The following is a 27,433-nucleotide window of genomic DNA, read 5'->3' as shown; positions in this document are numbered from 1 at the left end:
GTTTTTGCTGTATGAGACATTGTCTCAAAAAGACAAATATCAAGACAAGGTCTTCAGTATATAGCCCCAGCCAGTCTCAAACTCACTAGACAGCCCAGGTTTTTTAGGCTTGGCAGCCTCCTGCCTCAGCTTTCCAAGTGCTAGAATTACAGGTGTGCTACCATCCTTGCTATTTCATTTCCATGGTTTTCCACTGCGATGTTTGTTAGTGTGCCAATTGTGGGCACAGTGCTTGCTACGCTGAGATGTGTATATTGGTGTCATTCCTCAGAGGTCTCGTCTCAAGAACTCAGGATTCTCCAACTTAATCTCTCCACTGCTCTGTTGTTCTAGAGTGTTTCTGGAGGTTTCTGCAGCCTCTCCTCTGCATTTCCACTTGTATGCCCTTGTGATCATGAGGTACTTCTAGGATTCTAGTTCTGTTAGGTTAGTACGACCTGTTGAGCACTGTCAACATGGCCTGGCCTGTGGGGGAGAAACCTGTGTCATGGCTTTGTTGCAGCCCCAGCTGTCTTCCTGCTCTTCTTCCTAAATAGGGATGATAGGCATCGCAACACCTGACTTGAACAAGAAATCTACTTTTTACTGGGCATTTCATGTAGTCTGAATTGTTGATCTCCTAAACTTTGTGAGCTGCTGTTGGCTGTTGGAGATCCCGCTTTCAAGCCATGCTGCTTTACATGCTGGACTCAGTACTCCCTACGCTAAAGCAGGCGAGTACCCAGTCACTAGGTCTCAGTAAGAAAGGAGGCCAACATTAGAAAAATACAAAATTTAATCTACACATAGTACATTCTGTAGCAAGGCCCCTAATTAAAAAAAAAGTTTTCGGTCTAAACATGCCTTAGCTACACACCCGTGGTGTGGACCTCTTGAGCTCTCTCCCGTATTGGCCTACTCAGTGCTGGGATCACAGGTGCGTGCCCCCACGTCACTGGCATGTTTTGAAAGCATGTGGTTTTCCCTTTACCTAAGGCCCCCTTTGCTGTTCTGCTCGCACACAGAAGCTGGCCCACGCCTACAGACTGGATGGAGCACACTCCCGCTGAGCCACAGATCTTCCATCCTTCCATGTTCTGTAGCCCAAGAATCCTGCGACCACAGACTGCGGAGAGCTGCGGCGCCAGCAGACTGCAGGGGAGTTCTGGGGACCCTTTGGCACCTGGACTTCCCGATGGCTTTTTGACTAACTGGCCTGCATTCTAGAGTATCTAGAAGGTAGGTCTTTAAGGCACCAAGTGGTTTTCAGGTCTGCCTCCTGCACTAGCTGGAGCAGTGGCGTGGGACGCTGGGGTGCCTGGCAGATCCAGTGAGCACAGTGAGTCACTTTCAAGGGAGGAAGAGGTTGATTCTCTGGGAAATGGATTTGCAGCCCTGGGAGGAGAAAAGCTGCTCCTCCTCGGGGACATACGTCATCATCTTGGCGATTTCATCCAGGGCCTCTTCTGTGTACAGGAGGTCCTGGCTCAGGAAGGCGTCCCGGACACACAGCCGCACATGGCAGTACTCCAATGGCAGGAAGGGGACGAAGAAGTCAATAAGGTTTTCCTTCACAAGACGGCTGGAACCAAAGCTACTGTCTGAAACCAAGACCCAAAGTTACATGGAGACTAGAGACTTACGGTGTCCCCCAAATTGAGACCTGGCCAAGATCTAGTTTCCCATGATGCTCTAGGAGTGCTGTCGGCAGTAGGTGCCAAGAGCTGTGTAGTTGTGGCTGCTTTAGGCACAGAAGCATGGTGAGTGTGGCTGGGCACGACCACCAGGACTGTGGCTTCATCTGGGCAGGAAACAGGTGAAGCCATCCTCCCTTTGGCTGGGGACTGATCTGCCAGACTGTGGGCATCAGAGACCATGGCTGTGCCTGGCTGTGCCAACGACCCTCGTAAGGGCATTTTCAGGGCAGGAGCTTAGGCTTCCTTTTTCTTGTGCTACCAGAAGCTGACAGTGTTGAGACTGTCCTGTGTCCTCCACCGTTCACCCCGCCCCATCTCGAATTTAGTATATACACTAACTGCTCCAGCTGTGTTGGTGCATACACTAACCGCTCCAGCTGTGTTGGTGCATACACTAACCGCTCCAGCTGTGGCTCCTGGCAAGGCCTGTGTATGTGACCTGGTCACTTACCTGTGGACGCCGTGATCTCAGCTTGAAGGAGGGTCTCCAAGTGCTGCATCGTAATTTCTTCCCTGGACCACCCAGCCTTAAGCAAACCCAGGACCTCTTTGTTGATGACACTGCCTCCAAGGTTACTGAAAGAAACAAGTGCCTGTTAGCAGTTGGTTCCCACACTCACTCCCACGGGTTACCTGACCGCATGGGAGGCTGCTCCAGGGGCAGAGCAGAAAGGCACTGCCCTGCTTCACCCCCATCCTGCCTCCCTTGCTCTTTTGGTAAACACTGGTGAATCTGCTCAGTTCAGGAAACACTCAAGTTCTGTGTGACCTACAAGTTAGATATGAATGAGAGTCTAGAACCATGTGGCTCCCATCAGGACACACACAGCTACTGCCAGACTCGGGGGAGGGTGTCTGGGCACAAGGATGCAGCAGAGGGCCGTGAGCTTCAAGGGTCAGCGGTAAGCATGAAAGCCAGGCCACGGCTACAGAGAAGGTGCCATGCAGCCCTGAGGATTTGGGGCTAGAAAGTAGGGTGGTGACTCTTGTTCACTTTATGTCCTCAGAAACCTGTTCTAGGTTATAGGGCATGGAGAAAAGGTAGAGGACAGGACCGGACTGGAGAGTCAGTTTAGAAAACACCATTAGAAGTCAGAGAGGTGGGATGGAGAGATGCTCAGAGGTTAAGTGCTGCTCTCCCAGAATTCCTGAGTTTAGTTCTTGGCAACCACATGGTGGCTCACAGTCATCTATGAGATCTGGTGCCCTCTTCTGGCATGCAAGCAGGCATGCAGACAGAACACTGTATAAGTAACAAATCTTTTTAAAAAGATTTATTTATTATGTATATAATATTCTGTCTGTGTGCATGTCTGCAGGCCAGAAGAGGGCACCAGACCTCTTTACAGATGGTTGTGAGCCACCATGTGGTTGCTGGGAATTGAACTCAGGACCTTTGGAAGAGAAGGCAATGTTCTTAACCACTGAGCCATCTCTCTAGCCCCCAACAAATAAATCTTAAGCAAAAAAAAAAAAAAGAGAGAGAGAGGAGGTGTCTGCCTGGGCTGCTTGCTGCAGCTTTCACAGAAGCGTGGAGCGAAGGCTTCTTTTGCACTGCCTGTGGTCTAAGGGTCAAGAATTACAGGGCTGAGCACAGGAAGACGGCTGCACACTGTGTAAGACAGGAGTGAATAGAAGACAAACCCAGGAAGCCACCACCTGAGGCACCTCTCCCTGTCCCAACTGAACCCTCACTCTTTCCCTTGCTTCTTCAGGCCACAGAATGAGGGATGTGGTGAGTGAAAAGAGCAGGGGAGGCAGGCGCAAGTCAAACCGTGGGGGTCTAGCATCTCCATTCCTCCTCACAAGGCTCAGAGTGAGTGCCCCATACCTCAGAAGAGTTCACTCAAAACCTCTTGCTCAGTTTGCATCTCAGCCCAGAAGAACACCAGCCGGCTTCTTAAACAGTTTCTGCACAATCACCTGCTCTGTCTGCAGCTTGCTTCTGAACTGCCTGAAGCCAGTCTCTTCCTCCCTCCGTGTTACTTACAGGTTGTACCTCTCACAGGACAAAGCCTAGGAAACCTTCAGGGCCCACCCAGCATCTTCACTCAGCAGGGCTGCATGCCAGAGCAGACCCCTGCCAGTTGCATGCTGAAGGGAACACAGTCACAAGCTCTGTCACCAACTGTGAACTCTTTCCTAAAGAACAGCGCTAGACTCAATCACGAATATCTTTGCACCTCAGTTTCTTCATTTGTAAAATGAGAAACTGGGCCCAGACAGTCTGGGGCCATTTGTCAGTGGACAGTAACAAACACCCACTGTGCACCTGCACACGTTGTGTTCATGGATAACTCACGTCCTTTCTGTTTGTACCCTGACAAGAATGCAAAGGAGAGCCATTTTGTAGTAATACAAGTGGCGGGGCTGCATCCCCAGCACCCAGGCCGCCTGCTAGCTTATGCCCGAAATAATTACACGGACACTGTATTCTTTTAAGCACTGCTTGGCCCATTTCTATCTAGCCTCTTCTAGGCTAACTCTCCCACCTGGACTAGCCCATTTCTAATAATCTATGTAGCCCACAAGGTGGCTTACTAGGGAGATTCTAGCCTACGTCCATCCTAGGTCAGAACTTCATTGCGTGTGCCTCAGAGAGCAGAGCTCTCACGTCGGCCCGGGAGAGGGGAGCATGGCGTCTCTCTCCAGAGAGCAGAGCTGTCGAGTCTGAGCTCACTTCCTCTTCCTCCCAGCATTCTGTTCTGTTTACTCCACCCACCTATGTTTTAACCTATGAGGGCCAAGCAGTTTCTTTATTGCTTAACCAATGAAATCAACAGATTCAACAGATTGATATGTGACACTCCCACATCACATTAGCAACCCTCTTCTGGGTGCATGAGAGGACAACAGTTCCAGTCCTGCCATGCGCCTCTGGAACCTTCTGCTGGCAGACACGGGCAGAAACCAACACTACTTTTCTGGTAACATATAGCAAGTGCCTGAATTCTTCTGGCCCGGGTAAGGGATGGGCTTTGGTTCCCCGATTGCTTCAACTGCTGCCTCTGAAGTCAAGCTTGAACAGCACCATCTGTGCTTCTAAAAACTCAGGACCTAAGTATGGACTCTAGGACAGACCTAAAATATCCCCCGGAGCCTAGTGGGAGCCAAAGTCCCCAGTAAGCAGAACCTGGAGAATGAAACCCTAGGTGGGAAGGGAACGAGGCAGGGATTCTGTAGGCGCATTCCACCTCAGCTTCAGGCGATTCTGCTGAGTTCTCATCGCTAGACTGCCCTCCACCCTGCCCCACCCCGGGCCTGGCTGCCTTCCTAGCTTACTGTCTGCCTGCTTTTATAGACAAAGCTTGCTCTTTCGCAAAATCTTGGCATGATAAAGTTATCCGTGATGGGCAAGCAAAGCCTCCTGGGCATCACCTACTCTGAGTGCCTTCAGGTGCCACAAAAGAGCTCACCTCAACAGCAGGTCTTGGGTTGTCTTTTCAGGTCTAAATTGAGGATTAAATTGACTGTGCTGGGGCTGGGAAGGGCTCAGTGGACAAAGGTATCCAGCAGCCCTGTGAAGAGCTGGCATGGCTGTGTGCACTTAGAACTTCACCTCTGGGGGCTCGCCCTGCCTCAAAAAGCAAGGTAGAGCCAAGTGTGATGGCATATGCCTTTACTCCTAGCACACTGGAGACAGATGTGTGTGTGGATCTGAGTTATAGGCCAGCCTAGTCTACATAGTGAGTTCTAGGTCAGCTGGGTGACATTGTGAGACAAACGAGAAAAATAAATAAAAGCAAACAAGGTAGAGAGTGTGATATTGGACATCCACTGTCAACCTCCACACTGCCAAGCACACACATGCAAGAATCCTTACCACAAAGGGGAGAGGAAGTGAAGTCCATTATAGAAATCAAGTCCAGAGTCTCAAATCTCAACACTATTCCCTCATAACTAGAATATCAGGCAATCTTGGGGCACCCTCAGGAGGGGTGGCTGTGGTTCTGCATGGTTGGAGACAGACTGGCAGAGTGGCCATGGCCTCTCCTTGGCAGCAGAGCTGTTGGAAACCACTGCTATGTCTCTTTAAGAGCTCCTGGGTAAGTGAACTCCCCAGAAGGCAAGCTCAGCTGCTATCAGTGGCATCTCCCAGCCCCACCTTTGCCCATGTGAACCCATACATGTGTGTGTATATAACTACGTGGCCTCAGACAGTCCACTGAGGTCAGGTCTGTAGGGGAAAGGGCAGGGCCATTGCCACCTGGTCAGTGACCAAATGTTTGCCTTGAAGTAGGAGGGTCACTGGGTCACTCTCTCAGCCCCTGAAAGAGTTTGCCAAGTCGTGAAGCAGCTGGGTAGGAGAGTCCGTGCCTTAGTTAATGTTCAGCCATCTCTGCGTGTGAGGCTGCCATGGACAGCTGAGGCCACTGTCTCAGGGTTAAATACTGTGGACGCTGCTCAGTCTTCACTCTGGCACTCGGGGTACGTCACCAAATGATGGGGGATATCCTTCTGCATATGTGTTACTAAATGCCTCCCTTTTCTTAAGACCACCCTGAGATCCTCAGCCCAATGCCATCCTTGCCTTCCGCATGCAGAAACTCATGTGGCTTAAATCTCTTCCGTCTTGAGGAGCCACCCTAACCCCAAACCTGCCTTCCACAGTTCAGCCAGCAGAAAAATCCCTCCTGCTTCCTCAGGGCGCCTGAAAGCCTAGAAAAATCCCACAGGGGTGGCCTCGCAGCTAGGGAGTAAGCAGTGGGTTTGCTGGGGGCTTTGGTGAAGCACTCATACTTGACACGTCTCTTCTCTGCTCCCCACAAAGCCATTTTGGGGATCTGGGTACATGGCTCAAAAGTACAGCGATTCTGGAGTTCCCCTGCTAATGTGAGAGACCTGCCCATCACTCTATACTCCAGAGAAGGGTCCACAGCAGGCAGGGATCCTGTGAAGGGGTCAAGATTTGTTCTCTACTTAATTTTAGAACCAATAGCTGACTTGAAAACCAGAGCTCCCTTTTTTTTTTTCTGGCCTCTTTGGCCTCGGCGCAGAAGCAAGATGGCGAAAGGAACGTCATCCTTCGGAAAGCGTCACACGTTGTGCCGCCGCTGTGGCTCTAAGGCCCACCACCTTCAGAAGTCTACCCTGCCACGCGCAAGAGAAAGTATCACTGGAGTGCCAAGGCTAAGAGACGAAACACTACTGGGACTGGGCGGATGAGGCACCTAAAAATTGTCTATTGAAGATTCAGATATGGATTCCATGAAGGGACAACCCCTAAACCCAAGAGGGCAGCTGTTGCAGCATCCAGTTCATCTTGAGGATTTCAATCTGTCATAAAATAAATGTTCTGGTTTCCAAAATGAAAAACAAAAAAAAAACCCAGAGCTCTTATTCACGAGCCCCCACCGCACCCCTGTCTCTCGGGCAGGAGTGTGGCCCGCTGACACCACCTCCACTTGACCTTGCCTTACATACCCTGCCCATCCCCAGGACCCAAGGGCTGCACCTCTCCAGGAAAGGGAACTAGACCCACAATGGCAACCCCACCCACCTCTGCGACCTGCCTAGGTCCACATTTCCGGTGAATGCCTTCCACCACAGCCCTCCCTCCTCACCACCGTCAGACAGGGGTTCAAGACTCCCTCCCCCAATAACTGCTGCTTGAGGACAAGCTCTGAGCACCTCCAAGACTCGCTATGAGAATCTTCTAGCTCAACAGTGAGTAGGTCTGCTCCTGGTCTTAGAAACCTCACTTATCGTAGGCTTGGCTGGAACTGCTGGGACCCCAGTGGAACCTCAACACTGAAACCTCAAAGACTCAAACCTAAGCCTCAGTTAGTCAACTACCTGACAAGCTGGGTAACAGGAAACAGCTTCAAACACCCTCCCAACAAAGCAGACACACGATTCCCACAGCCAGAACCACTGCCAACATCAGTACAGATGCCTAGGTCCCAATGTTGTGATAGTTTGTGTTTTAACAAATAAAGCTTGCCTAGAAATCAGAGGCAGACCTAGTCACTAATTAACCATAGAGGTCTGGAGGTCTGTACAGACAGACAGGAAGTGATAAGGTGGGGTAGAGACAGGATCTTGGCCCTTTTCAGTCTGAACAGTCAGAGAGGTAAGAGGCGACTGTAGCTGGTCCTTTATATCACTGATCTTTCAGCTTTTACCCTGATATCTGACTCTGGGTTTTTATTAAGAATAATGAGGATCATGTTTCATTTGGCACTCACCATGGGGCTAGAGTAAAAGAAAACCCAACAACAACATTTTGGCACCCAATATGGGGCATGAATTCATGAAAAAGCTGCTTGCCCATAGAGCTGCACACAGCCAGAGTCTCTACCCTGCCAAATACTCAGGAATAGTGGAAACAATAAATCTCTACCAAAAATTAGTACTTCCATAGTAATGTCTGAGAAAAATCAGCTTAGATGACATATACAACAGTAATTTCAAAATAGCTGTGTGCCTTTAATCTCAGCACTTGACAGACAGAGGCAGACAGATCTATGAATCTGAGGCCAGTCTGGTCTATAAAGCAAGTTCTGGGCCAGCCAGGTTCTATAGAAAAATCCTGTCGTGTATATAGGCAGAATGTTCTGTCTACCAGCCAACTCTCAAATAACCACACAGAGACTTATTATAATCACACAGGGAATAGCTTAGGATTATTACTAACTAGCTCTTACATCTTAAATTAACCTCTATTTTTTTTAATCTATGTTCTACCATGTAGCTTGATACCTTTTTACAACACAGCATGTCCATCTTGCTTCTCCCTGCATCTCCTGGCAACTCCACCCTTCTTCATCCCAGCACTCTCTCCCTGTCTGCAAGTCCCACCTAACCTCTTCCTGCCTAGCTATTGGCCATTTAGCTCTTTATTAAAACAATGAGAACAACACATCTCCACAGTGTACAAAAAGATTATGCCACACACATATATGTATCTTAGATCTGGAGACAAAGTAGAGAAGGGATCAAATCACACAAAGAAAATGACAACCCCCAAACACCCTAAGAACAGAATGTGCAGAACCCTGAGGTGCTAGAGAAAGACCAACCCTGCAAAACACAAGTACAGAGAGGAGGCCCAGGTCAAAGGCACAGACTTCCCAGGGACTGGAGTAATGGCTCGGTGTTTAAAAGCACATCAAATACTTTCAGAGGACCTGAGTTCATACTCCAGAACCCACGTCTGGTGACTCACAACTTCTTATAATGCCAACTCCAGGGTATCTGACATCTCTGGCCTTGGTGGGCACTGAACTCACATGCGCATACCCACACAAAAGCACAGACCCATAATTTTAAAAATAATCAATCTTAAGAAAAAAAAATCCCTAATCTAAGGAAAGAGATGGCTGTCATGTCTAAGGGCCAACAACATTCAACATTTATGGGACATAGTGAAAGCTAGGAGTTAAGTTTATAGCACTATGTGTCTAAATAGAAAGGAAAAATTTGAGAGAGAGCTCAACTTAATGATGCACCTGAAGGCCCTAGAAAAACAAGATCAACAGCACTCCAAAAAATTTAGGTGGGATTAGATAAAAGCAGAGCTGATCCTAATAAAATAGAAATGAAAACAAGACACAAATACAAAGAATCAATGAAACAAAGCACGATTCTTGCAAAAAATTAGCAAGACTGACAAACCTTTAGCCAAGTTAACCAGGAGAGAGAGGAGGGGGATCCAAATGAATAAAATTAGAGACAAAAAGGGAGGCATTACTACAGACCTGGGAGGTTCAGAGAACTGTAATACAAATATTAAAAATCTATATTCCACCAAACTGGAAAATCTAAAAGAAATGAGTAAATTACTAGATATATAAAACCTGCCCAAGTTAAATCAAGATGAAATAAATAATCTGAATAGACCCACACAGCATCCAGTGAAGAGATTCATAGCTGTCAGTGGTCACGTCAGGAAGTCAGAAATGGAGCTTATGGGGCTCAATTCACTGAATAGTAAGCAACCCTAGAGAAGCAAAGCCCCAGGATGGGGGTGGGGGGATTGTCTCCAATTGTCCCTTGCTTCTGTCCTGCTTCCTCCTGCTGTATTTGGCATGGTGTGATTTCTGGGTGAAAGGATCCCACTGTATCTAGTATAGCGTGATTGTTTCTTGGGAAAGTCCCACTCCTCCCTGGGTAGTTTACTTGCAGATCATAATGCAGATGATTCTCTAAGAGTAATAATTAGTTAGATCTATGATTTAATTGGAATTTCTGAGTTAGTCTAAAAGATACCGGTAGTTAAGACAGTAAAGACGATTAGGGAAATGGTTTGAGTTCTTCTGCCAACTGCTCCAATAAGAGATACAAAAAGGCAAATATAGGCTGAAAGTCACTTCCCCTTCATTAGATATGAGCTATGCAGAGGATAAAAATAAGATCAAGGAAGTTTCATGCATTAAAAACCCATGAATTCTGCCTGTGGAAAAATGGGTGGAGGGCCGGCTTTGAACTGCATAGAAACTCTGTGTAGGGTGACTTGAGGTAGCGTTCTTGCTGACAGGCTTGGCAAACCTCTCCCATCAGTAGAGGGCCCTGCCAATATGCAGTCCTTGAGAACACAGATGTGCACTGTAGTTCAAAGTGATTAGGCTCTGATTAGATTGTGGTTTGTCTTCTGATGAGGTATTTTTACATTTTATATTACAGCAAGAGTTTTTCCCCATAACACCAGGCTTTTTGTTTAGATTAACTAGGGCACAAAGCTCTTGAAATTATTTGCAACAAAGTTATTAGTTTATGAAACTATTTTCATGTATTATGGGAACCTCATTTGAATTGTGATTTGAGTATTATAAAAGAGCACTGGCTTTGCAATAAAGTATGCAGTGTGTATCTCCTACTCTGCATCCCCCATGTCCTGATTTCTGCGGCACTACCAAGGGTCATCCATAACGGAGGAGGTTGGGGAAGGTTCCCCAACAATGTCCATGCACCCAAATTATAGGCCAATCTTCCTGATGAAAACAGATTCTGGGATTCTCAATAAAATATTTACAAATCGAATTGAAGAACACATAAAAAAGATTACCCATTACCACTATGATCAAGTCGCCTTCATTCTATAGATTCAGGGATGGAGCAACATATGTAAATCAATAAACAAAATCCACCACATAAGTAGACAGATCATCATCTCATTAGACAGAAAAAGCCTTTGACAAAATCTAACACCCATCAATGATAAAAGTTTGGGGAGAATAGGGATACAGGGGACTTTTCTCAACATAATAAATACAATCCGCAGGAAGCCCACAGCCAACAGCATCCTAAACAGAGGAAAACTCGAAGCATTCCCACTAAAATCAGGAATGAACAGAACGTCCACTCTGCACCCTGTTCAGCACAGCGTGGAGTCTTAGAGAGCAAGACAAGAGAAGACTAAGAGGATCCAGGGAAAGGAAGAAGTCAGAGCATCTGACTGCAGATGATGCGATTCAATACATCAAAGACTCCACCAGGGGTTGGGAATATTATTTTCAGATGTGTGACTTTTGTTTACGCTGCATTTGTTTAACGCTGTGAAGCTGTGTTACTGTGCCTGTCTAAAACCCCTGGCTCTAATAAAGAGATGAATGGCCAATACGTAGGCAGGATAGGTGGGGCTGGTAGGCAGAGAGTATAAACCAAAGGAGAAATCTGGGAGGAAGGAGCCCAAGAACAAGGAGAAGAGGACATTAGGGGCTAGCCACTCAGCCAGTCACAGAGTAAGAAGGAAAGAAAGGTATATGGAAATAGAGAAATATAAAAGTCCAGAGGCAAAAGGTTGTCAGGATAATTTAAGAAAAGCTGGCAACAAGCCAAGCTAAGGTCGGGCATTCATAACTAAGAATAAAGCCTCCATACGTGATTTATTTGGGAGTTGGGTGGTGGGCCCCCTAAAAATCCAAAAGAGTAAAATATCCTACAATATCAGAGGGTCCAGAAAGATGGCTCAGAGGTTAAGAGAGCACTGGCTGCTTTTCTAGAGGTCCTGAGTTCAATTCCCAGCAACCACATGGTGGCTCACAACCATCTGTAATAAGATCTAGTACCATGCTGGAATACATGCAGTCAAAACTCTATATACATAATAAATAAATAAATAAATTTTTAAAAAGACTCCATCAGAAAACTACAACTGATACCTTCAGCATAGTAGCAAAATATAAAACATTTAAAAATTAGTGGCCTTCCCATATACAAATGTCAAACACACCAAGACAGAGATCAAGGGAATGACCCCATTCACAATGGCCTCAAAAATATCTTGGAATAAATCTGAGGAAGTGAAAGACATGTACACTGAAGTTTTAAGACACTGAAAAAGAAAAAAGAAAGAAAACTTGAATAAGATACCAGAGGATGAAAGACTTCCCATGGTTTATGGATTAGTAGGATTAATAGTGTAAAAATGACCATCCTACCAGAAGAAATCTACAGATTCGACATAATCCCCATTAAAATTCCCATGCAGTTCATAAAAATTGAATTATAAACTTTAAACTTTACATGGAAACACAAAACCTCAGGATAATCCAAGACAATCCTAGACAACAACAAAATCTTCTGGAGGTACCACCATCCTAGATTTTAAGTTACATTACAGACTTGTGCTAATAAAAACAGCATGGTACTGGGATAAAAACAGACTCATTGATCAATGGAATAGAATCAACGACCCATATATTAATCTATACAGCCACAGTCACCTGACTTTTTGACAAAGATGTCAACATTACACATTGGAGAAAAGGCAACATTTTTCAAAAAAAAATGGTGCTGGTCAAACTGGATAGCTACATGCAGAAGAATAAAACTTCATTCTTATCTCTCAACCTGTACAAAACAACTCCAGGTGGGTCAAGGACCCCAACATCAGAACTGATATCCTGAATTTAATACAGAAAATAGAAAATAAAGTTGAACTCATACACTCATGGAAGGACTTTCTGATCAGGACCCCAGTTGCACAAACATTGAGAGCAACAATTAGTAAGCAGGATCTAATGACACTAAAAGATGTTTGTACACCAAGGAACATTACTCAAGAGGCAGCCTGCAGAATGCGGAAAATCTTTGCCAGCTGCGCAGCTGACTGAGGGTTAGAGTCTAGGTATACAAAGAACTCAGGAAATTAAACATCAAGAAAAAGCAATTAAAAATGGGACATGGGGGGCTGGAGAGATGGCTCAGAGGTTAAGAGCACTGCCTGCTCTTCCAAAGGTCCTGAGTTCAATTCCCAGCAACCACATGGATTCCCAGCAATCCCAACCATCTGTAATGGGGTCTGGTGCCCTCTTCTGGCCTGCAGGCATACACACAGACAGAATACTGTATACATAATAAATAAATAAGTATTTAAAAAATAAAAATAAAAAAAAATAAAAATGGGACATGGAACTAAATAGAGAGTTCTCAAAAGATGAAAGAAATACAAATGGTGGGGCTGGAGAGATGGCTCAGTGGTTAAGAGCACTGCCTGCTTTTCCAGAGGACCCAGGTTCAATTTCCAGCACCCACATGGTAGCTCAAGACTGTAATTCCAGTTCGAGAAGACCCAACACCCATGGCAAAACACCAAACAACACACATAATAAAAATAAACTTTAAAAAAGGAATACAAATGGCTGTCTTAGTGTTACTATTGCTATGATACAACACTATGACCAAAAGCAAACTGAAGGAAAGGGTTTGTTTTGCTTCCACTTCCACTTTGCTGCTCATCACTGGAGAAAGTCGGGGTCGGAACTCAAGCAGGGCAGGAACCTGGAGGTAGGAACTGCTTACTGGCTTGCTTCTGGCTTTCTCAGCCTACTGTCTTGTAGAACCCAGGGCCACCAGCCCAGGGATGGCACTACTCAAATGGGCTGGGCCCTCCCCCATTCATCACTAATTAAGAAAATGCCGTACAGCTGGATCTTATGGAGATTTTCTCAATTGAGGCTCCCTCCTTTCTGATGACCCTAGCTTGTGTCAAGTTGACATAAGTCAGCACAGAGAAGCATTTAAAAAAAAAATTGCAACATCCTTAACTAAAAGTAAAATGCAAATGAAAACTACTTTGTGATGTCATCATACTGTTTTTGCACACTATGAAGATGTATCTCTGCCAAGGCACCTTCCGATGCTTTAATAAAGAGCTGAATAGCCAATAGCTAGGCAGGAGAGAACGGGTGGAACTTTCAGGAAGAGCTAGGAACTCTGGGAAGAAGAGAGGTAGGATTTGCCAGTGAGATGGAGCACTATGGATGGACAGTATGGAGGAGAGGCAATGAGACACGTGGCAGAACACAGATCAATATAAACGGGTTAATTTAAGTTTATAAGAGCTAGTTGGGAACAAGTCTAAGCTAAGGCCAAGTTCTCATAGTAAATAAGGCTCTGTGTCATTTTACCTTAGTCAGAATGGCTAAGATTAAAAAACAAACAAAACCACCAAAGACAAATGCCGGCATGGATGTGGGGAAAGGAGACATTGCTGTTGAGAGTGCAGACTGGTGAAGCCACTGTGGAAATCAGTGCAAGGACTCCTCAGAAAACTAAGAGTGGCCACACACTCCAGCTGTGCCAGCCTCGACCATATAGCCAATGGACTGTATTCTCCTACCATAGAGATATTTACTCATCCATGGCCGTTGTCGCTATGAAATAGCTTGGTTATGAAAACCTGGGTGTCCAGCCACTGATGACTGGATGATGAAGATGAGGCATAGTTACACAATGGAATATCACTCAACTGTTAAGAAAAATGAAATGATGAAATTCACAGGCAAATGCGTGGAGCTAGAACCAATCATTTGAGATAACCTAGACCCAGAAAGACAAATAGCAAGCTTCCTCTCATTTCTGAGTGTTAACTTTAAACTTTCAGATATGTGTGTTTCAGTGGGAATTACTCACAGAGGTCAGGAATTACTTCGGGGCCACAGGGAGAGGTTTTCAAAGGAGGGAAGATTAGGGCACACTGGCATAAAGGGTTAGAGGGGAATAATAGAACAGGAAGAGTTGAATTGGGGTAAGGGAAGGGAAGGCAAAGTAAAGGAGGGAATAGAGAAAGGGGTAAATAACATTGAAAGATGTTGGAAAAGCCCAGCAAAATTCTTCACAGACCTTGAAAGAACGGTACTCAACTTCGTATGGAAAAGCAAAAACCTAGGATAGCCAAAACAATCCTATACAATAAAAGAACTTCTGGAGGCATCACAATCCCTGACTTCAAACTCTACCACAGAGCTACAGTACTGAAAACAGCCTGGTATTGGCATAAAAACAGACAGGAGGACCAATGGAACAGAATCAAAAACCTGGATATTAATCCACACACCTTCAAACATCGATTTTTGACAAAGAAGCAAAAAATATAAAGTAGAAAAAAGAAATCATATTTAACAAATGGTGCTGGCATAACTGGATATCCTGGATATCAACATGAAGAAGAATGAAAATAGATCCACATCTATCACCATGCACAAAACTCAAGTCCAAATGGATCAAGGACCTCAACATAAAGCCAGCCACACTGAACCTCATAGATGAGAAAGTGGGAAGTACACTTGAACACATTGGCACAGGAGACCACCTCCGAAATATAATATATCTCACAGACACTGATAGAAACAATTAATATATGGGACCTCCTAAAACTAAAAAGCTTCTGTAAAGCAAAGGACACAGTCAACAAGACAAAACAACAGCCTACAGAATGGGAAAAGATCTTCACCAACCCCATACCAGACAGAGGTCTGATCTACAAAACATACAAAGAACTCAAGAAATCAGGCATCAAAAGAACAAATAATCCAATAAAAAAAAATGGAGTACAGACCTAAACAGAGAACTCTCAACAGAGAATCTAAAATGGCAGAAAGACACTTAAGAAAATGCTCAACATCCTTAAGTCATCAGAGAAATGCAAATCAAAACAACTCTTGAGATTCCATTTTACATCTGTAAGAATGGCCAAGATAAAAAACATTGATGACAACTTATGCTGGAGAGGTTGTGGGGAAAAGGGAACACTCCTGCATTGCTGGTGGGAGTGCAAACTGGTACAACCCCTTTGGATGTCAGTGTGGTGATTTCTCAGAAAATTAGAAAACAACCTTCCTCAAGACCCAGTAATAGCACTTTTGGGTATATATCCAAAGGATGCTCAATCATACCACAAGGACGTGTGCTCAAATATGTTCATAGCAGCATTGTTTGTCAGAGCCAGAACCTGGAAGCAACCTAAATGCCCCTCGACCAGAGAATGAATAGGAAAATGTGGTACATTTACACAATGGAGTACTACACAGCAGAAAAAAATAATGGCATCTTGAATTTTGCAGGAAAATGGATGGAGCTAGAAAACATCATTTTGAGTGAGGTAACCCAGACTCAGAAAGACAATTATCACATGTACTCACTCCTAAGTGGTTTTTTAAACATAAAGCAAAGAAAAACAGCCTACAAATCACAATCCCAGAGAACCTAGACAACAATGAGGACCATAAGAGAGACATACAAAGATCTAATCTACATGGGAAGTAGAAAAAGACAAGATCTCCTGAGTAAATTGGGAGCACGGGAACCATGGGAGAGGGTAGAAGGGGAGAGGAGAGGCAGGGTGGGGAGCAAAGAAAAATGTAGAGTTCAATAAAAATTAAAAAATTAAAAAAAAAAGATGTTGTAAAAAAGCATGGGAGTAACCCCCACTTTCTGGTGGATCTAAGTTTCACACTATACGTTGAAACCCAATTACTGGGCCAGTAACCAATGATTAGAGACGCCATTGGCCCTACAGGAGATAATGTACACAATTTTAAACGAACTCCTACTGACTTATCTCTAGACCAATCCATAGAGCATCTCTCAGCCCTCGGCCGGAAAAGCTTCTATTTGCAGTCAATGATTAACAGAGACCCACAGCTGAACAAGACGCCCAGCGTCAAGTCTGCCCAGCTCCAGATGAAACACAAACACCTCACCCACTCCTCCACAGCTCAGGTATCATTTCGGAAGAGGAAGAAGGAAGAGTGTAAGACCAGGGGTGGTAGACAGCTCCAAGGAAACGGACTTCTTGACATTGCAGGGCAGCTGCGCCTATGAAGTCGCTGCAATTGTGACAGCATGCTCAAAGTCTGTGCAAGCCCAAAACAAGCCAAATCCCACCAAATCCCACGCTAAGGAGCTCTTGGCGAATATTGGCTACAGAGAAATGGGGAGTTTCTTTTTGCTTCATGCAGTCCTTGGTGAGATGACCCCATTCCAGTGGTCACACATTCAAGAATATTTGGGATTCACAAATTGGTCCTGATGTGTTTTTGTTTTTTTTTTTCGAGACAGGGTTTCTCTGTAGCTTTGGTGCTCTTTTTTTTTTTTTTTTTAATTTATTTATTTATTAAGGATTTCTGCCTCGTCCCCACAACCGCTTCCCATTTCCCTCCCCCTCCCCCGATCAATTCCCCCTCCCTCATCTGCTCGAAGAGCAATCAGGGTTCCCTGACCTGTGGGAAGCCCAAGGACTGCCCACCTCTATCCAGGTCTCGTAAGGTGAGCATCCAAACTGCCTAGGCTCCCACAAAGCCAGTACGTGCAGTAGGATCAAAAACCCACTGCAATTGTTCTTGAATTCTCAGTATTCCTCATTGTCCGCTATGTTCAGCTAGTCCGGATTTATCCCATGTTTTTTCAGACCTAGGCCAGCTGGCCTTGGTGAGATCCCAATAGAACATCCCCATTGTCTTAGTGTGTGGGTGCACCCCTCGTGGTCCTGAGTTCCTTGCTCGTGCTCCGTCTCCTTCTGCTCCTGATTTGGACCTTGAGATTTCTGTCCGGTGCTCCCGTGTGGGTCTCTGTCTCTGTCTCCTTTCATCGCCTGATGAAGGTTAATATTCCTGAGGATGCCTATGTGTTTGTCTTTGGATTCACCTTCTTATTTAGCTTCTCTAGGAACATGAATTATAAGCTCAATGTCCTTTATTTATGGCTAGAAACCAAATATGAGTGAGTACATCCCATGTTCCTCTTTTTGGGTCTGGCTTACCTCACTCAGGATAGTGTTTTCTATTTCCATCCATTTGTATGCAAAATTCAAGAAGTCCTTGTTTTTTACTGCTGAGTAATACTCTAATATGTATATATTCCATACTTTCTTCATCCATTCTTCCGTTGAAGGGCATCTAGGTTGTTTCCAGGTTCTGGCTATTACAAACAATGCTGCCATGAACATAGTTGAGCATATACTTTTGTTGTATGATAGGGCCTCTCTTGGGTATATTCCCAAGAGTGGTATTGCTGGATCCAGGGGTAGGTTGATCCCGAATTTCCTGAGAAACCGAAACACTGCTTTCCAGAGTGGTTGCACAAGTTTGCATTCCCACCAGCAATGGGTGAGTGTACCCCTTTCTCCACAACCTCTCCAGCAAAGGCTATCATTGGTGTTTTTTATTTTCGCCATTCTGACAGGTGTAAGGTGGTATCTTAAAGTTGTCTTGATTTGCATTTCCCTGATCGCTAAGGAAGTTGAGCATGACCTTAAGTGTCTTTTGGCCAGCTTTGGTGCTCTTGTAGACCAGGCTGGCCTCGAACTCCCAGAGATCCGCCTGCCTCTGCATCCCGAGTGCTGGGATTAAAGGTGTGCGCCACCACCGCCCGGAGTGTTTTGTTTTGTTTTGTTTTTCTTCGTTTGTTTTGTTTTAAGGGACGCAAAGTCGGATGGGTAGGACGGTGAGGAATGGATCTAGTGACTGGGGTTGGAATGTGTGTGTAAACACGATCAAAACACATTGTACAAAAAACCTAAAAAAGGCTAACCGAAAATCAAAAACCCTAACTCTTCTGATGCGCTTTGCAAAGGCCTCGGAGGCGGCTGCGCAGACAAGCAGTTCCGCCTTTCCAGCTCTTGCCAAATGCTGGGGGAGAGGGGTGGGCAGGGAGGCCTCAGCGTCCCTTGCCTGCTTCCAAGCTGTGGGGCTTTGGCTTTGGGAAGGCCTTAGGACTGACAACCAGCCCCCCACTTCCCGATCTCCTGCTCAAACCTACCTGAGAAAGAGGAAGATGGCCCGCGGTGGCTCAACGCCCTGGGTCTCGGGGACTCTGGGTTCCAGGTGCGGTCCAAGCAGCTCCAGCAGCACCGGGTGCAACTTCTCCGCTTCGTCAAAGATGAACATGGTCTGGTGGCAGCGCCGCCGGGTCTCCTGCATCTGCCACTGCAACTCCTCCTACACAGGACACCGGGAGCTCAGACCTCAGAGGAGCATGGGCTCGTTTCCTCAGGGCAGTGGAGCACCGAAGCCGGACTCCACCCCCAATAATTACCAAACCCTAGCCCTGGCTTGGGCCCCACCTGGTACTAAGCTTCCCAGGTGACTCTCGTGTACCTGCGCTGGGCATCCCCACCTGGGATGAAGCCGTGCTAGGTTCACGAGAAAAGCCCCTCCGGCAGGAAACAAGCACCAGCCAGGTGCCTTCTCCAGGACTTATTAAGTCCCATCCTGGGGCTAAGGGCCACGTCACTCCCCAGAGGCAGAGACTCTGAGCTCAACAACCGAGATAGAGGAAAGGCTCAAGGGCCCAGAGGCTGCCAGCCACACTTGAGGGTTAGTTACCACAAGGGCTCCCCATCACAAGACAGTAAACCCTCCACCGAGCATAAGCTTTGGGATTCTCTCAGAGCTGGGCACAGCTGCTTCTCAGGGCAGCTTGGAAAATCTACACTACCTATCTATCCATCTCAGGCTCCTCGGCATCCTCATCCCTTCGACACCCAGGCATGTGTGTGTACCTGTCGGTTTTCTAGTGGGGAAGTGGATCCTCAAGCAGTTTGGCTGTAGTCGATGCCAGAGAATTCCTCCTGGGAAGCTCAGCTGTCGACCTCCTGACAGGAGCACATCTTGAGTCTCAGGACACCCTGCCCTTGTCCTCCATGGCCATACTGAAACTATCAGGTGACTCAGGCAAGCTCTGCCCTCAAGGCTGACGTAATTTTCCCAGTTTACACACTCCCAAGTATGACAGCTGAGAGCCAGCATGGGCGTGGTCACGGCTGTTAGCTTACGTTCAGGCTAATTTTACTACATGTGTAATTGAAAAAAACAAAACTCCAAATAGCAACACAGTAAAGGAACATTTGGTCCACCGGCCTGCTAGCATGTAACAAGCTGCTATGGGAAGAAGAACTGAGGAATCACATGTGATGTGATGATATGCCTATTAAAGATGGCTGGAGTGTAGCTAAGTAATAGGCTGTTGTCTAGCATGCTCACGGCCTTCCGTTCAATTTTTAGCACATTTTAAAAATGAACAGGTCTGTGATCTAAGATTTGGGAGGCCGAGGCAGAAGGCTCAAATCAACATTGTTGCTTTCTTTGCTCAATGACACACTTGTTGGGGTGGGGTGGGGGAGCCTGAACAAGCCATCTGAAACAAGCATCTCCGCCTGCAGTTGGCGGCCATGTTAGTTCTCTAGGCTAGTGTCAGGGTTGGCTGTGCTTTCCAGGCAATTACGCTTATAAAGACCAGCCACGCATTCATGGCCCAGTGTAAATCTGGGGGGAGTGAAACAGAAGCCAGCCGAACATTCTAACGAAGCTACCATTGTGTGAAAGAGCCGGGAAGAGGTCTGAGAGCAGCAGAGTCCAGAATGTGTGCATGTGGGTGCGTGCATGAGAGCGTGAGTGCATGCGAATGTTGTGTGAGACCGTGGGGAGTTCAGAATACTAACCGTAAACTAAGGAGGGGGTGGTATAGTTTATGTCTTTTTTCTAGTACACAGTCAGTCTCTCTCTCTCTCTCAAGACAGGATCTCGTTGTGCAGGCCAGGCTGGTCTCGAGTTCAAGCCCTCCCCACCTCAGCTAACCAGCATTGGAATTAGGCATGTGCCACCACACCCAGCTACATTTTACTACTTTCAACACAAAGAAAAAAATCACAAAAACCCGTGGTTCTGTTGGCGCTGTGCTCCAGTCACGGAAACAGCTCCAGGGTGTAGTGGAAACTTGGCTTTTCCCTCCTGCAGCTCGAGGCTGCCTGCGGCCTGTCCCTGCAGGCTCAGAAGTCTACCTCCTGGTGGTGTCAGTAACTCCACTCGCTCTTCGGGCACAGGGACCTCACCCCTGCTGGGCCACCCCTGCCGCGGACCAGCGCTGTGGCCTCACCTTGTACTTGTCCGCGTACTTGGGGTGTGGGAAATGGAAGGTGGAGATAAACATCTTGACACAGTCACTCCTCAGTCCATCCCGATACAGGTTCTCCGCCAGCATCCGGGCCACGAAGTTCTTGCCTGTGCCAGACCAGCCATGGAATGACAGAGCCAGGGCCTTGTCTCCTTGGGGCTTCTCTAAGTAGCCCCTCACAGCTCTTAGGACCAGCTCGCTAGCCAGATGCTGGCCATGCAGTCGCACACGCAGGTCTGATTCTAAGCCTGGAAGGAGAAAGGAGGCCAGAGTGAGAGGTACAGGGGCGTGTGTGTACCGCCTCCCTGCTGCATCCCATCCCTTCTGATGGGATTCATCTGATCCCTGTGTTGGGGTCTAACCCCAACATAAACTATCTCTCTGGACCGGCGTGGAGGCGCGGGAGTACTTGAGACACAGTTCACGCAGCAACCTCAGAAGGGAGTCTCAAGGTTCATTCAAATCCTGAAGGTCACAGATTATTCTCCAAACAGCTTTAATCTCCCAAGGTAAACTGAGGGGGAAGTTCATTAGCATTGTTTCCGGGTAGCAGGACTAAAGTCAGCTCTGGAATTGACACCTCTTCTCAGGTGGTCTCCAAAGTTACAAAGAAAGGAGCAGCACCACAGGAGCATCCAGAGACAGCCAGTCTGAAGATGCTTTTAGCACCTCAGCTGCTACTGTGGCTTGAGAGCCTGGCTGCAGAAATATGTGGCCTGTATCATATTGCCCCACATCCCTGTGCTCTCAGAACAAGAAGCAAGAAGACAGACCTCACAGCAGATGGTATTCAAAGGCCATTTGCTGAAGAATTTGAGAAATCAAGATTGAACTCCGGGAAAATAGAATTACCCTTTCAGGATCCGCCACGGTGGGTACCTGCTCCCATCCTGATCCAGGAGCTCATGCTGTCTGTCACCCCACCCTAACCCCACACATACTTGAGAGCAGCTTCCCAATGCCAGGCCTGCTTTCCTTTGCCCCCTGAAGGGGTACAGAGGCAGGGAGGCTGCACCATCAGCTGGGATAAGGTGCCAGCCATTACCCTATTATCAAGACCAATTGGCTGGGCACCTCAAGTCAACCCAGAGGGAGTTCTGGAACATTGGCAGGTGACAGTCTACTAGAGAACACCGCCATCACCTTGCTTCGCTTCAAAACCATTGGTGCCCCAAAAGGAAAACGGCCACTTAGAGCCGTCTCCCCTAGCATCAGGACCAGGAGGCCGCAGATCTGGACTTCCAGGCCCTGAAGAGCAGTGGGTCATCTAAAGGGAGAGCAGGGACTTGATGTGAATGCACGTCAGGCTTCCTGACCTGTGTGCCCTGAGATTCCTGGGCTAGATCCCGCTCCAGACACACTGAGTCACTGCTGGTCTGTCCCTCTCTCTCCCTCCCTCCGAGTATGTGTTCTTGTGTGTGTGTGTGTGTAGGGGGATTGCATGCAGAGGCTAGAGGTTCTTCAGACTGGGCATTTTCCTCAATGACTTTCTGCCTTGTTGTGTTTTTGTTGTTGATTGCTTGTTTGTTTTGGTTTTGGTTTTTTGAGATTCTGGCTGTCCCAGAACTCACTCTGTAGACCAGGCTGGCCTCAAACTCAGAGATCCGCCTACCTCTGCCTCCTAAGTGCTGGGATTAAAGGCGTGTGCCACCCCGCGGGGCTTCCTGCTTGTTTTTTTTTCTGTATGCCTGAAGGCCAGAAGAGGGCGCCAGACCTCTTTAGAGATGGTTGTGAGCCACCATGTGGTTGCTGGGAATTGAACTCAGGACCTTTGGAAGAGCAGGCAATGCTCTTAACCACTGAGCCATCTCTCCAGCCCCCTGCTTGTTTTTTTTTTAAGGCAAGATCTCTCATTGAACTCAGAGCTAGGTTTGGCTCCACTGGCTTTTCCAACAAGCCCCAGGGGTCCTCCTGTCCACCCCAGTGTGCCTGTGCCACTGTGCCTCACTTTTATGTGGGTGCTGGGAACTGACCTCAAATTCTCATGCTTGTATGACAAGCACTATATGCCCCATTGACACTTTTTCTAATTAAGTAACCTAATGTTTACTTTGCAGTCAGGGTGACAGAGGCACAAGAGGTAGAATGGGAGAACTCCAGGCAACTCCAAGTGAGGAGCTGCTTCTGGGGAAACAGGAAAGTTTGCTAAGGATTAAGCCCTGGGCCTTTGTCAGAACAGGTTTTGTGTTTGAGGCTAAATACCACAGTGGGGAGTTAAAATGCAAACTTGCAACATGCACTAGACCCACTAAGCATGCACCAGATCCACTAAACATGCACCAGACCCACTAAGCATGCACCAGACCCACTAAGCATGCACCAGACCCACTAAGCATGCACCAGACCCACTAAGCATGCACCAGACCCACTAAGCATGCACCAGACCCACTAAGCATGCACCAGATCCACTAAGCATGCACTAGATCCACTAAGCATGCACCAGATCCACTAAGCATGCACTAGATCCACCTAACGTAATAAAAAACACAGGGGGAGAAGGTTGGTTGGTATTTATTTGTATTCATGCACCTAGGCTGGGGGAGGCTGGGGGTGCACAGGCTGTCTGATAGGGCAATGTTCATCCACAGAATGGTATGGATTGGTTTAAAATGGAAAATAACTTCCTGTTTCTCTCAGGATGCAGGCTCAACCCCCACCCCCACCCCTGCAGCCTTACTTTATCAAGATAAACCAAGAAGCCCAGGTTATACCCACCACTGACATTTGCTGCTTAAACTTAGAGTTTTATTTTTTGTTTTGTTTTGGCTTTTGATCCTGGGTCTTTCTACATAGCCAAGGCTAACCTTATATTCATGATCTTCCCACCTCATGGGTAGAACAGCACACCTGACTACGCGGGAACGCTGTGTGTGTTGTGTGTGTGTGCCTGTGGGTATGGATGTCTGCGCGTGTGTGAAGGTCGACATCAGGTAATCTCTCACCTTTTCCTTTTTTAAAACGGTCTGTCTCCGGACCTGTTGCACATTGATTTGACAGCCCGAGTAACAGCTCCAGAGACCACCTGTCTTGTCCCCTAACACTGGAATTACAGGGGTACAATGTTGTACCCGGCTTCTATGTGCTAGGGATCAGAACTCGGGTCCTCAGGCTTGCCCTGCAGGCATTTTACCAAGTGATCCAACTCCCCAACCCCTAGAAAATTACATTTAAAAAACTTATTTTTATTTTTAAATCATGTGTATATGTGTGTGTAAGTGATGGGTTTATGGAGAGAGTGCAGCTGCCTGCAGAAGCCAGAAGGAAGTGTCAGCTCTCTCAGAAGTGGAATTATATGGGCAGTGGCTATGGGATTGAACTTAGGCCCTAACTCCTGAGCTACTGTCTGGCTCTCTGGGACATTTTAGCCACACTTCTGGAGCAGCTTTCTGGCTCCGTGCTCTCAGCCGTGCTGAGAAATTGCTCGCTATTTATGGTCTGGTCCTAACTCTCCTGAAAGGGGGCAGGCTGTGTGGGATTCTCATCCTCCGCAGAACTCAGCACAATGCCTGGTGCAGATACCTCAACAGAGATGAGCTATTCTTCCTCAGGGCTGGAGAGACATCTTCGGAAGAGACTGGGACAAATGGTGACAGGGCCTAGCCTACTGTGTCTCCTGATAGCTGCCTTAGTTGTGTGTGTGACATATCCGTGGTTCTCAAAGATCCCGGCAAACTCACACCCTTAAACTAAAGGTAAGGGGTGTCCCCAGCAGGCAGGGCACCGGGAGTGAGGTGGGATCAGGGTTTTGCCCCTGATCTAAATATCTTCACACTCTCAAAAAATAGGAGGGTTGGGGCGGGACACTTGCCAAACATGCCTGAGCACTAGCTCCGTGAAAACACCCACATAGGAAGTATTTGGGAACTTGTTCCTAAATGGTAGAACGGACTAGGACTATCTGTTAAGGACGCCATCATTGTTGGCGCCCAGTCATTCCTATTGTTGGAGCGTGTCCTTTCTGGAAATCAAAGTTCAAAGTCTTGTCAGAAGAGACCCTCAAGTAACCGCAGACCTGACTGTCCTCTTATTGGGGAGGGGGGATGTCGAGGGATAAGTTTCTCACCAGTCGCTTCTCCACAGTCGCCAGCCCTCTCCCCACAGATTCCCTGGACCCTAGAAATCATGCCAGCTCCAACCTGTCAAGTTGTTGGAGATCCTGCAGTCCCCGCCACCGGTGCAGCAGTCCTGAAAGCGGCAGAACCACTCGGTGAAGCGATCCAGGGACCGCCGGCCCCACTGCAGAGGAAGGCTCCAGTCTGGAAAGGAGATGCTTTGAGATGGCAGGACAGTGATGAGAGACAACCCTGAGGTTTCTCAGGGACGGCGCTCAAACGGGAGTTTGTGTCCTAACTCCCAGCCAGGCTCCAGCATGTGCTCCAGAGCTACTTCCATGAGCCACAGCGGCGAATGTTTCTGGGGACTGGGGACAGCTACCGGTTATATCTACGAAGGTCTTTCCCTGAGTCATTAGTAAAGCCAGCAAGAATGGGGAGACTGTGAGTGTCTAGAGGAATCAGGGCAGGTGAGGTGCGGCAGGCAGTCAGACCTCTTGCTGTCCCCAGGGGCTGCACCAGATGTGCAGTTATAGGCCTGCTAATCCGCGGAGGCCGTCGCAACTCCTGCTAGGGGCGCGAGGCGACGCTGGTGAGGCTGGCAGGGGGAACTAGAGGTTTGGCGGCAGGGACGCCCTTACCCAGCGGCGGCGCGGGGGCCTCCCGGTCCTGACAGTGATCGGGCCACACAGTGCAGCTGAATAACCCCCAGTACCGTTTGGAGAGGGTTCCGACTGTCCTCAGCTGCTCCTTCAGGCGTTGGACGCCCGGCCAAGCGGCCGGTTCCTCGTCCTCCTGCCCTGAGCTTGCGGCACCGCTGTGGCCCTGCGTGCCCGGGGGTCGCAGTGGCAGCAACAGCAGCAGCAGCAGCCAGAACGTCCCACCAAGCATGACCGGACAGCGTGCTTCCGTCACTAAGTGTCCGAGAGTCAGGATCCACCGCCGTCCGCAAGCGGGCACGGCCCGGGATTGGTGCCGCCATGGTGATCGGCCCGCCCTTCGAGGAGGTTGAGCCAGTTACTGTTCTCAGACTTGAAACCCACCGGAACCGAAACCCAAACTGATGCCGGACTATAGGAATCCCGAGACTTGAGCCCCTATCCATCCCACAAGACGTAGCCTATTCTGGGGCATGCCTGAGGCCTCAAGGAAGGTGACAGCAGGCCCTAAAATGGCCACTGCCAACCACTCCGTTGTGCCTCCCACAAAAGGACCCTTTGGTGCCCAGCCCTCGTAGGAGGTCAGCTTTTCTGCCAACCCCAGGAAGACGATAAAACCCGCTAAGCAGGTAGCGTTTTGTTGGCCCGGAGTCAGCTGAGTGGAGAAGCTTCCCCGGAATGCGAGCAGGATTGAGCCGAATGACCAAGGTCGCCCCTGGTCCTCTGGAGAGGGAAACGAGACAACAGCGAGTTCTGCAGCAGGCTGGGTGCCAATCCGGCAAAAGCAAGAGGAAGTCGGTTCGGGAGGTATTTGAGTTTTGGAAACTCCCGAGATAAGGGGAAATTGTATCACGTGAGAATTACAAAAGTTAGCGTAAGTATTTTCCCACTCATAGCTAGGTTTACGAAGCTGATCCGAGGCGCCTGATACAGGGTTTTAATCTCACCAAGGAGGAGGAGCTCTGTGAGTTCAAGGTCAGCCACCACTGGCTATGTAATGAGACCCCGTCTATATTTATAAAACATGAAATACCCAGGTTTGGTCCCGAGCTTGGCGTCATGGGGAGATGGTGGAAATCAGTCAGGGGTGAACCTGGTAGAGGTCTTTGGGTTATTGGGTAGATAGATGATGGGAGCATGTTCTTGTAAGAGAATTGTGGGTGAGCCGTTTTGCTCTACCAACTGCTCCTGCCACGATGCGAGGCGCCCGCCTTCTCCAGAGGCCTGTGAGGAGTGAACTGGAACCTTCAAGGCAATGAACCAAATAAACCTTTCCTTAGTAACTCTTATCTGGCATTTGCCACAGTGGCAGGAACCGGACACACACTATTATGCTCATTTGAAAACATTAACTCATTCAGTAAACATTGACAGTTTAACATACCCATGATCTGAACGAGCCCTATTTCCTATTTGTAGGACTTGGGCGTTCCCTTTCTTTCTTTTCTTTTTTTTTTTTTTTTTTTTTTTTGGTTTTTCGAGACAGGGTTTCCCTGTGGCTTTGGAGCCTGTCCTGGAACTAGCTCTGTAGACCAGGCTGGTCTCGAACTCACAGAGATCCGCCAGCCTCTGCCTCCCGAGTGCTGGGATTAAAGGCGTGCGCCACCACCGCCCGGCAGGGCGTTCCCTTTCTTGTCAACACTCTGACTGCTCCACCCACACTCCACGAGGTAGAGAGAGCGGTTGACTGAAAGGTTCCTATTCAGTACGTGGGCACTTCTATTTCCTCATGTAGCAAGCATGTGCATTTATAGGGGACGGGTAAAGCGGCATACTGGGAGAAACCTGCGTGGCTCTAGTTATGCTAGGGTTTACTGGAGAATTCAGTGGCAACAAGGTAGATGGTAGAGGGCCCACTTGTGTGCTCAAGTCAACAAAAGTGAAAAAAATACTAAAAACAACAGTTTGCCAAAACAACACAAGTTTTAAT

The 27,433-nt window shown here is 47.6% G+C and overlaps 1 protein-coding gene across 1 annotated transcript; it reads right to left on the bottom strand.

Annotated features, from left to right (window-relative positions):
- Positions 1 to 760: 760 nt before the first annotated feature.
- Tor3a (torsin family 3 member A) lies at positions 761 to 25,749 on the bottom strand. Its single transcript, XM_041662356.1, has 6 exons — positions 25,486 to 25,749; positions 24,929 to 25,048; positions 20,775 to 21,040; positions 18,660 to 18,838; positions 2,128 to 2,252; positions 761 to 1,580 (listed from the first exon to the last, which is right to left on the bottom strand). Exons 1-6 carry the CDS (start codon positions 25,733 to 25,735, stop codon positions 1,330 to 1,332), a joined length of 1,191 nt encoding a protein of 396 aa, XP_041518290.1. The 5' UTR covers positions 25,736 to 25,749; the 3' UTR covers positions 761 to 1,329.
- Positions 25,750 to 27,433: the final 1,684 nt, after the last annotated feature.

This window comes from Microtus oregoni, unplaced genomic scaffold (assembly GCF_018167655.1).
Source record: "Microtus oregoni isolate MIOR12 unplaced genomic scaffold, Mior012 000013F_ref0000133, whole genome shotgun sequence".
NCBI classification, from domain to species: domain Eukaryota; kingdom Metazoa; phylum Chordata; class Mammalia; order Rodentia; family Cricetidae; genus Microtus; species Microtus oregoni.
The sequence above is the reverse complement of the archived record's forward strand: the minus strand, read 5'-3'. Positions and strand labels throughout refer to the sequence as shown.

Bases quoted from the DNA above. Each gene is read 5' to 3' on its own strand.
- Tor3a (XM_041662356.1), bottom strand. From the start codon at position 25,735: ATGCTTGGTGGGACGTTCTGGCTGCTGCTGCTGCTGTTGCTGCCACTG. The intron at 21,041-24,928 runs GTTGGAGCTGGC...TTCTCCTTCCAG, and splicing joins GATCTCCAACAACTTGACAG to GCTTAGAATCAGACCTGCGT. The intron at 18,839-20,774 runs GTGAGGCCACAG...TGTCCTGTGTAG, and splicing joins AGTACGCGGACAAGTACAAG to GAGGAGTTGCAGTGGCAGAT.